Genomic DNA, 15,998 nt, shown 5'->3' with positions numbered 1-15,998 from the left:
TGATTTGTTTTGATAAAAATTCTGTACAGTTCTTGTCTGCTAATAGAAGTGGGTTATGACGCCATCTGCGAGATGAGTGTGTGGGGCATAATGATTTTAGCTTCAAGATCAGAGGGTCATGGTTGGAAATAACAATAGCGTCATACATGTAAGATTTAATTGTAGGCAAGAAATTATTATTTATAAAGAAATAATCTATTCTTGAGTAGCAATGATGTACTGGTGAGTAGAAGGAATATGTTCTTGAGTTTGGGTTTAGAAACCTCCAGGGGTCTGGTAAGTTGTGGTCAGCTAAAAACGGTGTAATTGTCTTTGCAGTGTTAGATGTCATCCCCCCTATGACAGGAGACCTGTCTAAGAGTGGAGTTAAAACACAATCAAAGCCCCCAGCCATTATAATTTTATGAGTGTTCACATTGGGAATGGATTCAAATACGTTTTGTATGAATTCCTTATCATCGACATTGGGTGCATAAACATTTATCAAAATCACTTTACAGTTAAATAAATTGCCCACGACAATCACATATCTCCCTTCAGGATCAGATACTACATCTGATATCACAAATGAGACTGTTCTATGTATGAGAATTCCCATACCTCTAGTTTTCTTTGTAAAGCTGGAATGGAACAATTGGCCAGTCCAGTCTTTTTGCAGCCGGAAGTGATCCTTGCTTAGTAAATGGGTCTCCTATAAAAATACTATTTTAGCGTTTAGACCTGTTAGGTGAGAGAATACTTTGTTTCTCTTTAGTTCGTGATTCAGGCCTTTAACATGTGATTCAGGCCTTTAACATTTCAGCTCACAAAGTTAACTGTCCCATCATGGAGACATTGATTCTGAATTTTTGATGTCATTTTGTAGTCTTAACTGGAAGTAAGACCACTTTAACCTTAATTTCCAATTTTCCCATGAGTTATTGCCATGCAGCCTATTGTCACGTTGGTAGTTATAATTATAAGGATTAAAAGGATAGATTAGATATAGCTTGCTCTCTTTCTCTCTCCCCCCTTATCCCCCCACCCCCCCATTTTGCCTCACCACGTGAGGCTGGACCCCCACTTCACAAAGTCCCAGTCCTCTGACATACCTAGAGACAGAGCACATCCAGAACAAAACAAGTTCCCCAGCAATGGTGTTTGAGGATTAGAAAGTACAGATATCTATTGCCGATAATGTCCAAATACTATAAGCATAAAATATAATCTTCAACTGTCTTGAAATATTAAGACAATAAACTCAGGAAATGGTATTAAAAAGTGACCCTGGATAAGCATCTTAAACTGTAATGCAATAATAACAATAAACCAAGGGAATGATGTTAAACAGTCTCCTTTAGAATAGAGAAAAACAAAACTTCTTTAATTTCTTACACACGCAGGTCTATAATTGTAATTAAAACCTAAACAAAAAGTGTCCAAGAAGAGAAATGAATGTAAAATTATGGTACCCTTATCGTTGCAAGTGGATCAGAAAGCAGGTAATATCTTCTTGCCATGCTATCGCATTTCAAAAAAGTGTTGGGATCAGCTTTCTTAACTCCTTTTCTGCTTCCTCCTTGGTGTAGAAGATGTAATATTTGTCTTGAATATCCACTTTCAGTTTGGCAGGATATAAGAGGCTGTATCTGATATTGGCTTTCCGTAACCTCTGTTTAATGTTGTAAAAAGCTGCACGTTTAGCAGCTGTTGAGGGTGAGAAATCAGGGAAAATACGAATTTGGTTATTTTCAAATATAATCTCTTGTTTCTGTCTGAGAAGTGTTATTACATTAAGCTTAAATTGTAACCTCTCGAAGCGGACAATTAGAGTCCTAGATTTAGAGGTATTTGATCCATGTATGCAATAAGCTGTCGCTATCTTGGCATCTGATTTAAAGTCCTCTCCAATTATTTTTGATAATAGTTCAGCTACGAGTTTCACTGGGTTTGGACTTTAACAATTTTCAGGTAGACCTTTGATTCTAATATTATTCCTTCTGCATCCATCTTCCAGAGCTGCAGGTCTGTCTCCGAGTTTTTTGCATTCGGAATTCACAGCTGTAGCTTTTCCAATGGCGGTAGATGCCGAATGTTCTGCCGTTTCAGTTCGAGTTGTGAACGTCTGCTTAACATCTTCCAGCTGATCGGCAAGTTCTCCCAGTTTAGATGCATTTTCCTGAATGTGTTCCTCAATTTTTCCCAGCATACCTTTAAAGGTTGCATCAAAACGATTATATATACCTTTTTCCAAGTCTTTATTATCCTGCCGCAGCTCTTGCAGCTCCAGCCGCAGCTTCTCGTTTGTCTCGTTTTGCAGTTTCTCATTTGTCTTGAGCACGCCATTTATTTCTTTCTTCATATTTTTCTGAATTTCTGTCTTGAGCTCATTTATGGCTGTGGCCAATGTTATGATCATTTCCTTCAGTTTGGACAAATTGTTCTGGCTTTCGTGCTCCGCGGGTGAAGTGGCAACCCCAGTTGCAGCCGATGCTTCAGTCTCGCGAGGAGTAGATGAAAGTGCGGACTGCAAGGCCTTTTCTAGTTTCAAGTGATCTTCTGGAATCAGCGAGCTATCGTGACCTGCATCACTTTCACCTTCACTCCCATTTTTGCTCTCAACTGGAGATGATGCAGTGGAGTGGGGTCCTGGGAAGTCGGTGTTTTTTGCCTGCCTGTTCCAGGTCAGTCTCTGAAAGGGTGTACCTTGCACTTGGTGCCTGTCTAGACTTGGGTGTAGTTTTAAGTTTTTTTTCCCGTTTCTTTCTGACCCCCTTTCTTGTTACTCATGTTTATATACTGTAGTAGAAACTCCTTGGGTTGGGTAAATACAGGATACCTCGGGATAATAAGAAATGCAGTGGTTAGTGCTGCTGCTTTGCAGTAAGGAGACTGTGGAAGATTGTGGGTTCGCTTCCCGGTTCCTCCCTGTGTGGATAGTGCTTTGAGTACTGAGAAAAGCGCTATATAAATGTAATGAAGTATTATTATTATTAAGAGAAAAAAAATAAAGCCGCTGCAACGGAGCTCCGCTTCAGACATCCATCTCCCTTAACGGACGAGACCAACTTGTGGCATGCTCTTTTAATCTTTTAGGTTTTTTTTTTGTTTTTTTTTTTTTAAAGAAGTTAGCCCCTCTTATTTAAATAACGACATACTCGCCTTATTAAGTCACAGTAGACATTATTAAGGAAGATATTTTTTTTTCTTGGCTATTTCACTTTTAGCTAGTAATGTCTCAGAAAATTGATATCTTAATGACCTCAATCACAAATAGCATATTTCACACCTTAGTTGCATTGTAAATTTTTAAATAATGTCAAATTATCTGTTTTACTTGCCCTTTGCTCAGTTATCATGGTGATTTCATTGTGAGCTTTAAGTCTCATTCTGCTTATTATTCTTGTATTTCTAGTGCTATTCTACCTCATTGAAAGCTTTCTTCATGCCAGTTTGACTGTAATCTTTTAATAATGTGTTAGTGGAGCTGATGAGAGGCACTCTGTCTCTTTTTATTCATGTTGTTTCATCCGTTGTCTTTTTACATTTACTGCATTGCTTGTGTCAGCACTGCATGTTACCATTGTTGCTTCATTAATTTTATAGTTTCTGTCTAATAGAAGTCTAACTTCTGTGTAATATGGGCATGCTAGTCTTTGTTTGCTATATGTGTTATGAACTGTCTGTAGTATTTCATTCCAGTGTTTTAATTCCTACTTTACAATTTATGATTAGAACTATTCAAAGTGTATGTGTGTTTATATATCATTTGTGTGTGTTAATTATACATAGGTATTTTCATGCTTGGAATTCTGAGTTGCACAAAGAGTAGTGCTTGCAAAAACACTTTTTTTTTCTTGTATTTGAATAGAGAAAATTGGAGCCTTTATTAAACACAGAAATTTTGACAACTTCTTCATTTGCTTGACCCCAGATGACAATTCTTTGGGATTAAAAGAGTTTAAAGGTTTCTTCGTCAGGGTTCTCAAGTTGAAGGGAGGCAGTTCCCACAGTGCCATTCACAATTTGCAAAATAAAACACCTCCCAGCTAATGAGAAGATTGCACAGTAAATTAAAGTTCAGTAATTTACTGTGTAATCTGTTCACTGCATAATCTCCTTTCCGTGGAAGGAGTCTCTTCATTTTCACTAGTCAAATAAGATTTAATTTCTAGAACCATTTATGGAGCAACTTCACTGGCAAACGAGTCTCTCCACTTCTTTAGCTTGCTCAGTCTTAAGAGGAGTGGAAGAAATGCTCAAGGGAAAAGGCTGTATATTTTCCTCGGTAGCATCGACCAGGTTCAAGTGTCCAAAATTGCCATTGAAACTCTGTGTATTTTGTATTGCCACTATATTTCAGTAGAATTAGTACAGTCTTGTATTGTTTTATGTTAGTATGGACAAAATGAATGTACAGTAATCCCTCCTCCGTCGCGGGGGTTGCGTTCCAGAGCCACCCGCGAAATAAGAAAATCCACGAAGTAGAAACCATATGTTTATATGGTTATTTTTATATTGTCATGCTTGGGTCACAAATTTGCACAGAAACACAGGAGGTTGTAGAGAGACAGGAACGTTATTCAAACACTGCAAACAAACATTTGTCTCTTTTTCAAAAGTTTAAACTGTGCTCCATGACAAGACAGATGACAGTTCAGTCTCACAATTAAAAGAATGCAAACATATCTTCCTCTTCAAAGGAGTGCACATCAGGACCAGAGTCAAATAGGGCTGTTTGGCTTTTAAGTATGCGAAGCACCGCCGGTACAAAGCTGTTGAAGGCGGCAGCTCACACCCCCTCCGTCAGGAGCAGGAAGAGAGAGAGAGAGAGACAGAGAAAAACATACAGTCAAAAATCAATAAGTGCCCTTCGAGCTTTTAAGTATGCGAAGCACCGTGCAGCATGTCGCTGCACAGAAGATAGCAACGTGAAGATAATCTTTCAGCATTTTTAGACGAGCGTCCGTATCGTCTAGGTGTGCGAACAGCCCCGCTGCTCACACCCCCTACGTCAGGATCAGAGAAAGTCAGCGCAAGAGAGAGAGAAAAGTACGTTGGGTAGCTTCTCAGCCATCTGCCAATAGCGTCCCTTGTATGAAATCAACTGGGCAAACCAACTGAGGAAGCATGTACCAGAAATTAAAAGACCCATTGTCCGCAGAAATCCGCGAACCAGCAAAAAATCCGCAATATATATTTAAATATGCTTACATATAAAATCCGCGATAGAGTGAAGCCGCGAAAGGCGAAGCGCGATATAGCAAGGGATCACTGTACACTTGCTTCAATTAATGAAAACACTTCTTGTCCCACTAACCCCACAGAAGCACAGATGGTTTTTTTTTCCTGTCTTGGACAGAACCATGGAAAGACATGCTTCTGCCATGCTGATCTCCATGAACCGGGCCAGGGAGAGACCACATCTTCTAGTGATGCAACCTAGTGGTTGACCACAGTGAAAGTAACTCCGTTGTTCCAAAATCAACAGTCCAGCAACATCTTTTGACTGGATTATTAGCTTGGCTCGGTTCCTTGGGGACCTCCAGAGCACCGCTCCTTCGGTTTTGGGTAGCATAATTCTGTTGTGAAAGACTGCAGCATAATTAGGTGACAAGTACAGCATTGGATACCCTGAGTAGAACTTTTAGGTTAATGCTTCAGGATAAACTCTGATTGATCAAAGTTTCTACCTTGAGGAGCAGAACGATAACCAAACAGCAGCTCAGGTCCAGGTGTCAGTCTATGGTAGCCCCCATCACTCCAAGTGGCCTGCACACCCTCCATTCTCCTCATCAAATTTTTCAGACCCCGGACATTGCTTCTTAGCATCTCTTCGCAAAGATGCCATTCACCATCTCAACCATAGCAAGTGTCTCAATGAGACTTCTATGAGGTCATCATTAAACCAGCTGTAATTTAGGTTCACAAAGTCTTGGGCTTGGGCTCGTATTGGATGGTGCGGGTCAATTTGCCAAACATGGACATTCTAGCTCTTGATTGAAGTTCTCAGAGAGGTAAGAAGAAGAATTTGCTGCTTCATAAAATCATAATCATACAACCTGTTGAAAGGTGTATTTTGAATATCCTGCTGAGGATTGCCACTCAACAGATTGGCTGGGATTGCAACATAATTTTCTCTGTCTCAGCTAATCGTCATGGGCATGCAGCTAAAACTAAAGAGAATGCATTTGGGGTCATTGGAATGAGTTGTTTTTTTACAGCATATCTCTAGCATAAATATGAATGTGAACACCCTCAGTTCTGTGTCAGGAGGGAATGGGTCATTCCAAGAATAGTACTGCTGCTGTTGCTTATATGGATCCATTTTTGTGCAACTCAACTTCTAGTATCACTTCTCATGTTTGGGGGTTCTGAAGTGCACAGAGAGTCTCCAGAAAAATGCTTGCAAAACCACTTTAATTCCAAGGAATCAGGAATAAAATAATTCAAAGGTGTCTTCCTCAGGACTATCAAGTTGAAGCATTAAGATCCATAGCACCACGCACCATCTGCAAAATACAAACATTGACCCCAAAGAGAACAGATAATACAGTAAATTATGAAGCTTTAAAGATTCCTATTATCATGAGATTTTGTGTGTGCCGGCAGCACCTGCATATGATCCCACTTTTTTTAAAGCTTGTTTCTGTCTGAAGGTGTGTTTTTTCTATTATTGAATTGTCTCTAAAAGCAAACACACAACCCAATCATTCACTAAATTTTGGCACATTGTTTTAATCCCGGAGGAGAAATTACAGAGATATTAACAAAAACACTGTTTATGCATATCTTCTTCAAGCACTGCTTTGCCTTTACATCTATGGAGTTTAATGGAGGAAAAGTGATGAAAAAATTAAAAAGAAATGCTCTACTTGAAAGAATGTTGTAAACAAATGAAAATGATAATAGGTAAATCTACAATGCTGCATTGTAAGACGCTATTATATGTCAGTCAGCAGTGCAGCGCTGGAGGCAATATTGAGAGGGATGCCTGGTGGGCATGACATATGCAAATATTGGTGTTCAGAAACTGTGAGAGGTGAACACTTACGGAGAGCAAAGGCTAGCAATGCGGAGCAGACTCACCCTGAAGAAAGACGCTGTGGACATTTGCAGCATGCTTAGAGGCCAAAATGTCAGAGAATCTAAGTAGTAACCTTCCTCCCGCTAATGTAAAGTATTAACTTGATATAAATATTCTCAGCCGATTACAGTTTTTCCATTGTTTTGATTTATAATTGAGTCAAATCCCAATAAATATACACCCTATGTTCATTTCCTTTACCTCACTATGGCGGTTCATTTTAATATATACTCAGATTTTACATTTTCCTACTGATTACCAGTTTCACAAATTGTTTTTTTTACAATGACTATCAAAAAAATCCAAGTCACTAGGAAAGTAAGAAAAAAGCAGGAATTGATTTCATGCAGGAATGTTTTGCTCATGTACAATTGGGTACAGCATTTTCAAGAGCAAGCAGTGTTAGTCCTCTATTGTTATTATTTGACTAATGCCTTTATCCAAGGCATCTTATAACATTTGACATACAGTTGATTACATTTCTTTTGGTTTTCCGATTGGAGCTCAGGCAGAGGACTTACTAATGGTAACATAGTGTTAGTAGTGGGATTTGAACCCTCAGCCTCTGGGTTTGAAGTACTATAGAAAAGTACCTAGTTATATAGTACTTTTGATACACCCGATTAACCAACAGCACTGTAATTGAAGCCCGTTGTCTCATGAAACACAGCTAGAGTGTGTGTGTATATTGTATATTACATTTATAAAATATACACTGGTCAAAATATTATGTGAACTGCAAGACAGACCCCAAAAAGGGAATGGAATTGCTCTCTTCATATCCTTCCTGACTGATTCTTTGTCTAGTTTTGCATTTTGCTAGGGCATTGTCACTACTGGTAGTATGAGGCGCTACCCGCAGCCGATTCAGGTTGCACAAGTAGTCCAGCTCATCCAGGATGGCGCATCCATACATGCCATCACAAGAAGGTTTGCTGTGTTTCCCAGCGCAGTCTCATGAGCATGGATGAGATGATACCAGGAGACAGACAATTACATGAGGATAGCTGGACAGAGCCATAGAAGGATATCAGCCAAGCTGCAGGATCAATATCTGCTCCTTTATGGCTACTGGCATATATGCTTCTAACCAAACTGTCAGAAACAGATTCTATGAGGGTGGCATGAGGGCCTGATGTCCTCTAGTGGGACCTGTGCTCAGCATTACCAGTTTGGCGGTGGGTCAGGGGAGGCATATCCTGGGAGGGTTGCAGAGACCTCCACATGCCAGGCAATGACACCCTGACTGCTCTTAGGTACCAGGATTAATTCCTCAAGGCTACTGTCAGACCTTACACTGGTGCAATGTACCCTGGGTTCCCATTGGTACAGGACAATCCCTAGCCTCATGTGGCCAGAGTGTGTAGGTAGTTCCTGGGTGACAAAGACATTGATGGAATTGACTGGCCTATCTGTTCCCCAGACCTGAATCAAATTGAGAACCTTAGGAACATTATGTATTGGTGCATCCGACACCACCAAGTAACACCACAGACTGTCCAGGAGCTCACTGATGCCTTGATCCAAGTCTCCGAGGAGATTGCCCTGGACGTCATCCACCATCTCATCAGGAGCATGCTCAGATGTTGTTGGAGTGCATATAGGCATGTGAGGGCCATACACACTACTGAGCCATAATATCAGTTGCCATAGATGAAATTCACGCAGGTTGAGTTAGTCTGTGATTTCAGTTTTTGAGTTTGATTTTCAGTGTGGTGTTGAATCCAGCCATCTGTTGGTTGGTTGGTGATTTTGGTTTCCTTTGACTGTTGTTTCATCATTTTGTTCCCTACGAATTACACAGTATTACTCAGTAAAGATTTTCCACTTGAATATTTCATTCATTGAGATATAATGTGTGATTAAAGTGGTCCCTTCATTTTATTGAGCAGTGTGTATATTCACTGTACAGTGGAACCTCGGTTCACGAACGTCTCTGAACACATACAAATCGGGTTACGACCAAAAAGTTTGCCAAACTTTTGCATCTGTTCACGACCACACACTTGGTATACGAACAAGCCAGTTTCCCTTTCGGTTTTTGCGCATCGATGATTTCCTCACGTGTTCAGTCTCTCCCTGTGCAGTGAGTGCGAGAGAGAGCTGGCTGCATAAGGGAGCGAAGGCAGTTATAGAATGCACCGGGCTTGTTTTTAAAGAGACTGCTTCGAGCATTGTTTTAACCTCGTTGTATTTAATGAAGACTTTTTTCTATTGGATTTTAACCTCCACTTCACTTCTGTTTACAGCGATCGGTTCATAGCGTGCATTGTTGCAATGTTACTTTTCTTGGTTGTTTATTAAATTACAGATTTTTCAAATGTTCATTTTTTTTCCCTGTGCTTAAAACTCATTTTAAAAAAAAAAGTATTTTTAGCGAGCGGTTCGTAGCGCTATAGCGCGAACTCTTGCAATGTTAGTTTTCTCTGTTGTTCAAGGTTTTCTTAGTGTTATTCAATGTTTTTACATGTAGTTTGCTATAACACTGTGCATTCTATGGTATTATTAACTATATTTGTGCTTAAAAATATTTATATAAAAAAAAAAAAAAAAAAAAAAAAAACATACAGTTCGTACGGTCTGGAACGGATTAATTGTATTTACATACAATCCTATGGGGGAAATTACTTGCGGTCGTGACCCGAGGTTCCATTGTACATGATGGAGTTTAATGGAAACGAGCAAAGAACATATTGTAATTATCTCCATGACCACATTTGTAAAAGCACTTGCTTTTAATAGAATGTTTTCCCACATTTGCTCATACCTTTATTTTGTCAGTTATCTGTAAACTGAAAGAAAGTGAATTATATTTTGGAGAGAGAGAAATAATAGTTTTTGGTATATCTAATTATTTACCATTATAACTACAAATGAGCTATATATATTTCAGTTTATTTCATTTTGGGCATTTTCTCGCCCTAGGCTTTGCTTCTTTTACAGTGTACTTTCAATTGAGAAGCACATAGCAGTTAAAATTTAATACTGTTAAAATCAAACAAAACATACTTTATGTACAGTAGCAGATGAACGTACGTTTAGTATGGAACATTTTTAACTTCATATCTCAAAGGTAAGCTCCAATAATATAAATATTTCTTAGTAAGTGACCTGTGATGTTAGCTTTCCAAGTTGTAGCTCAAAAGATGTGTTGTCTTATGGGTTTCTTTGAATGTGTCAGAGTTTTTTTTTCCTTATTATCTGCTTCTGTCTTGTCTGTCAGATGCTATCATCATTAGCACATGATTTATTTTTCCAATTACTTTGATTGTTCTTCAGTTGAGTTCTGTAACACATTATACAGTATTTAACATGTCAAGAAGATTTTGGCATAAAGGAAATTGATCATAATACCTGTGAAAACTTAGAAACAAGAGAGAAAACATTGGCATAGATACATCAATGAGATCTTCTTGCTAATATAACTACCACAATTTATCAGCCTTTTTGAAGATGCCTCTGATGTTGATCTGTTTTAATAAGATGCCACAGATGTTAACAGTATTTTTTCTGCATTGCAGATGTTCTTTTCTATATTACCTAACTATATAACCTTCACTAAAATACCACTTAACATATTTAAGATCAGTCTTAAAAGTGTTTAAATATGTACCACAGTAAAACAATCGGCTTAGCAGTGTATTTCTCAATCATATTTTATTGGCTGTAGAAAATACTGTTTTATTTTGCCATGAGTTTAAAACAATGTACTGTTTTTCTCTCCTTTTTTCATGCATTATAATGCATTTTCACAGGCAGGATGCTAAGGCTTTCCCTTTCAATTCCACACGTGTATAACAGCAAAGTTTCAAGTGTATGCTATTTCAGTATCAATCACAGGCACTTCTATTTTTATACTGGAAAGAGAATTAAAGAGTGTGGTTGTATGTTTTAAGGGAATTCTTCATCAGGTTTTTGCATGATGTATTCTATTTCCCACAGCAAACTGCATGGGTCTAACAATAATAAACAATTTGCTTTATTTTTTGTTTTATGCCCTTTAATTTATGAAATATTATGATTAATTCCTCAAGATATGTGTATTTAAGCTGATTTTTTTCATTCAACTCTGTTGCTTAGTATCTTTAATAACCTGTCTCCACTAATGTATCCAGTGTTAAAACCTTACCAAACTTTTTTGCCCACTGAATTAATTTTACGTTCTAGGGGAACAGCATGCTCAGTGTCAGTGACAAACAGTCATAATTCATAAGAATAGTGTACTCCAGCAGCACTATTATAGTGTCCTTCTACTTTACTCCCTTGGAAAAAAGTAGTAATCCTTCTCGGCACTTTTGCATGTAGCTTTCCTCTTTGGTAAAGTGATGGCATAATGGTAGTTCAGCTACCTCTCAATAAGGAAACCGGGGAGTTTGTTCTCCCTGTGTCTACGTGAGTTACTTCTGGAGTGGCCCTTGTGTGTGTTTGTCCACCCTGTGATGGACTGGCACCCTGTCCTGGTGGTGTTCCTGCCTTACACCCAATGATTGCTAGGATAGCCTCCAAAGTATACCGAAGGTTACCGGTTCGAATCCCTGTCACTGCCAAAAGAGATCCTACTCTGCTGGGCCCTTGAGCAAGGCCCTTAACCTGTAATTGCTCCAGGAGTGCTGTACAATGGTTGACCCTGCGCTCTGACCCCAAGGGGTATGCGAAAACTAACAAATTCCTAATACAAGAAATTGTATAAGGTGAAATAAAGAACAAAAAAAAACAAAAAAAAAACTTCTTTGTAACCCTGCCCTGGATAAACGGGATATGAAAATGGATGGATGGTTTCCAGTTATAGGTAACTCCTGGGAATCCTCATTTCTGTGTATTAAACTGAGGAATATGATTGGTACTAGCAGAGCTAGAAACTATTAGTCACTTCTGAGTTTGATGTTGATAACCCTGGTTAGTGTGTGCTTTTGTCATGTACTTTTCTGTTCTGCTGTGTTAACGTAGGGGAGCATTATCTCCGTGAGGGGCATGTTCATGTGAAGTTGCCAGTATTCTGTCACCTTGAATTTGCAGGTTTGAGAATGTTATTTTATGTTGGCAAGCATTTATTCTTTTAATTTTTTTTATTTATAGGTTCTACAACTTCCTCTTCAACAATACAAAATGAAGCTGAATTAGGTGATGATGATGTGTTTACGGTAAGAGAACAAAACTTTTACTATGCATAAAATTACTTCTTTTGTTTACTGAAAATATTGTTGTTTATCATTTTTAATCAGATCTGTTTTCCTGATCATCATTACCACTGTTGTTCTCCTCTCACCAAGTATTCATAGTTCACCAGTGTCTTAAGATGCCTGATGTTCACATTTTCTAAGTAAATTTAACAATATACTATTGTATCCTCACCTTCAGCATTTAGAAGCATTGGAAATAAACTTAGTCAAAACAGGGTGATTGTCCAGACAAACCTATAATTTTTTCTTCATTTTTCTTTTTTAATTCATAGGTCACTGGTCCTGCCATTCATTTTTTATAGTTTTCTTCAGTATGTTCCATCAGCATTCCCAATTTTAATTTCAGTGTTTACAATTCAACTTTTCATTGTTGGTACTAAAGAAAAAGAAACATTCCAACAATGTTTTGTTTGAATAGTGTAGGCTGTGGACAATATATCATTTATAAATTTCCAGTATATCTAGTAATAGGACAACTTGGCAAGTGTTACCTTCATCTTCTATACTAATATAAAAGGCAAAGCCCTCACTTACTCACTCATCACTAATTCTCCAACTTCCCGTGTAGGTAGAAGGCTGAAATTTGTCAGGCTCATTCCTTACAGCTTACTTACAAAAGTTAAGCAGGTTTCATTTAAAAATTCTACGTGTAACGGTAATAATGGTCGACAACGTCCACCATGTTAAACTTTATTTATGGCCCTATCTTCACGAAATTTGGTAGGCGGCTTCCCTGTGCTAACCGAAACCGATCTACATACTTATTTCGGTGGTATGACACCACTGTCAGCCGCCATATTGAGCTTTCCCACGGTCTTTGTTAGTTATGGGCCCATCTTCAAGAAATTTGGTATGCGGGTTTCCAACGCTAACTGAATCCTACTTACATACATATATACGTCCATAGCCTGCAGCTCCGTTGCCGTGTGAGGCGGCGTTGGGTCCCCCATCCCCACGCCTCCCACGTAGTTGGCTGCCTGCCTATATAAGGCCGTCCATCGCTCCAGTCTCTTCATTCTCTTCCTTGCTTCGCCACGGTATTCGCGTCTCCCTGCTGATAACTGCAGCCTTTTTATTTAATCCACGGCTTCTCCGCTGTTTTATTGTTCGTTTATTATGATTATAGTTATTGCATAGGTATTTTAGACTTAGTTTACATTGTTCAGGTACCCATTTCCTTTATCGTTCCAACTGTACCCCCATTAACATGTCTATCGAGGTGATCACCATCGATAAAGAACTGTCACTTACCGAGTGGTTTCCATGCCCGGAGATGGCGACTGCCTTTTCCATTCTCTGTGTTACATATTGCACAGCCATATCAGGCTCACTCTTGATATCCGGAGGAACATTGTGTCTTATGTATTGAATGACTGGGACAGGTTCAAGGTGTGGACTGATGACGGTACAGGAGATAATTATACTACACAGGAGCACTATAAGAGTGAAATGCTTAAGCCCTTCACCCATAGTTCTGCATGTGAGTTGATGGCTGCTGCTGAATTGTTCGGTTGTCGCTTTCAAGTGTACCGAAATGGCCAAATATATTACACCTTTGGACAACCACCAATGTCTCTTAAACATCTTAGATTCACAGGTGATGGTTTAAGTAGTGGACACTTCGATATTTATGAATGTTTAAACTCTCAAAAGCTGGATGCGAAGTTATCGATGAAACCCATTTCAATTCAAACGCCTCCAGTTTCCAGTAAGGCTCTGCTTCGCAATGACAATTAATAAATCTCAGGGACAGACCCTACAAAAGGTTGGCATTGATTTGAGGCAAGATTGCTTTTCACATGGCCAACTATACGTTGCATGCTCAAGAGTAAGCTCAGCACACAGCTTGGTCATATTACAACCGGAGGGCCGAACTGACAATGTGGTATACAAAGAGATCCTTAACAAATAATTATTGATATATTTTCCCTCAGTTTAAAAAGGTTTACTTTTCTTCTTAATAAAAATTTTAAAGCAGTACTTCACCGCTGCGAAGCGCAGGTATTTTGCTAGTTTAAAAATAAATAAATAAGTTTAGTTTTGAAAATTAGATTTATATTATTGAAATAATTTGTGTAATTATACATGCCTAATTTAAAATAATTACTATATGTAAGCTAAACTTTAGAAGTATTTACTATGACTATCTATAAGCTACATTTTAGAACTATTTACTATGTGTTTTAATAAAACATGGTCAATTTAAGGTCTCTGAGTAAATGCTATAAACCTAAGGTAAAATAACTTTAAACTCAATCATCAAAAATACTACTTTTTGTTATAAATTTAAAAAGTAAAATGTTGCTGATAAATGGGCTTTTTTTGTTTTAAACGAATTTAGTGTTAAGTTCTTCATGTTTACATTTTTGACAATTTAAATGCAGATAAAACAGTGGCGATAAAATTATATTCTTTGCTGGAAATAACATAATTTTAAAAAGGTTTGCTTTATTTTGTTAAGATTGTCAGGCTGATATGCAGCTAGCCAGGTTTCCTGTAGTGTTTTGACCAGACTCTCCTGACACTTGCCATTTTATTTGCATCCGTTCTTTTGTCACAGTCATAAGAAATGAAGAACAGCAGGCTGGGTTAAAAGGTGATTTCCTGTTCTCCACAGTAAAACTATCATTAACAGCTGCTTCCCAGCTACCTGCCAGAGTGATTTATTGCAGCAGGAGGTCAAAGGAAAGTTTGCCTATAGACCTAATGGTTTACTTATGATAAACAATCAGTAGTGGATGCTGAATATTTGTGTTGCCAGTGTTAGTACTGTTGGAATCTGCAGTTTGTCTTTTTTAATGGAGGAAGTAGATAATATTGATTAAAACCAAAAATTATAATTTTATACCTACCAAAGATTCATAAAGGATGCTTTGATAATATGGATTTTGTTCAAATGCAGTAATTATAAAAGCAGTAATGATGTAAACAATTTATTTGCATGTAATCCACTACATTTCTGTAGCTTTTTTTTCTATTTTACCATTGTGCTCTTTTTTTTTTCTCCATGTAGTGCTTTTTTCCTACCTCTTTACAATAAAAAAAAATCTTGAATAATATATCTGGGAAAGAAAAAGTGACAGACATTTACTACTTTTAAAGAATTATAATTAAATATGCAATGTGGTCTATACTTGTAACTGTTCTAAACATGGTCAAAGCTAGTTGCTTGCAAGTATGACTAAATCAAAGTAGGTGTAACCATTTCATTCTACAAATTTTCTTCTTTTACGGACGTATAGTTGCTAACAATGACATAGTTATAAATCAGCTATGATGGCCCATATTGCACCCGCTAAATAGCTGAAACAGTGTTTTCAGGTTTCTTTTAGAATGGCTGTGGATCTTTTTTCTTGTAAAGGCACGGTGGCTCCCCAGCTCATAATTGTACAGAGACTTCAGCAAAAGGCAAAACTTCATCTACTGTCAAACATAAGTAGATTGAGGCAACTGGTTGGATTGTATTGTTAACTTTATCATATGCAATGTAATGTTTCTCTCATACCAACCAACAGTGGCTCATAAAAAAAAAAAAAAAAAAAAGTTGATGACATTAAAGAACGAATCTTTTTGAAGCATGTGCTGTGTGCGCTACATTTTATATTGCATTCTGCGACAGTCCGGAGATGTAATCTTAACTTCACTTAAATGGCTGCTGTCTTTGGGGAACAGCCTATCACTATACTGTTTCAAGAAAACTGTCAAGATGACAACTAGCCAATGACTGACTTGGTAGATGACACCAAGCACCT

General features: G+C 38.0%; 1 protein-coding gene across 1 annotated transcript in view; it reads left to right on the top strand.

The window, feature by feature from the left end:
* LOC114665849 (sprouty-related, EVH1 domain-containing protein 2-like) overlaps nucleotides 1-15,998 on the top strand; it is a 149,760-nt gene that overhangs the window by 119,890 nt on the left and 13,872 nt on the right. Inside the window, exon 4 of the mRNA XM_028820499.2 lies at nucleotides 12,143-12,207. Coding sequence (XP_028676332.1) covers nucleotides 12,143-12,207 — 65 coding nt within the window. The remainder of the gene's footprint in view (nucleotides 1-12,142; nucleotides 12,208-15,998) is intronic.

Source organism: Erpetoichthys calabaricus, chromosome 15, assembly GCF_900747795.2.
Source record: "Erpetoichthys calabaricus chromosome 15, fErpCal1.3, whole genome shotgun sequence".
NCBI lineage: Eukaryota > Metazoa > Chordata > Cladistia > Polypteriformes > Polypteridae > Erpetoichthys > Erpetoichthys calabaricus.
The sequence above is the reverse complement of the archived record's forward strand: the minus strand, read 5'-3'. Positions and strand labels throughout refer to the sequence as shown.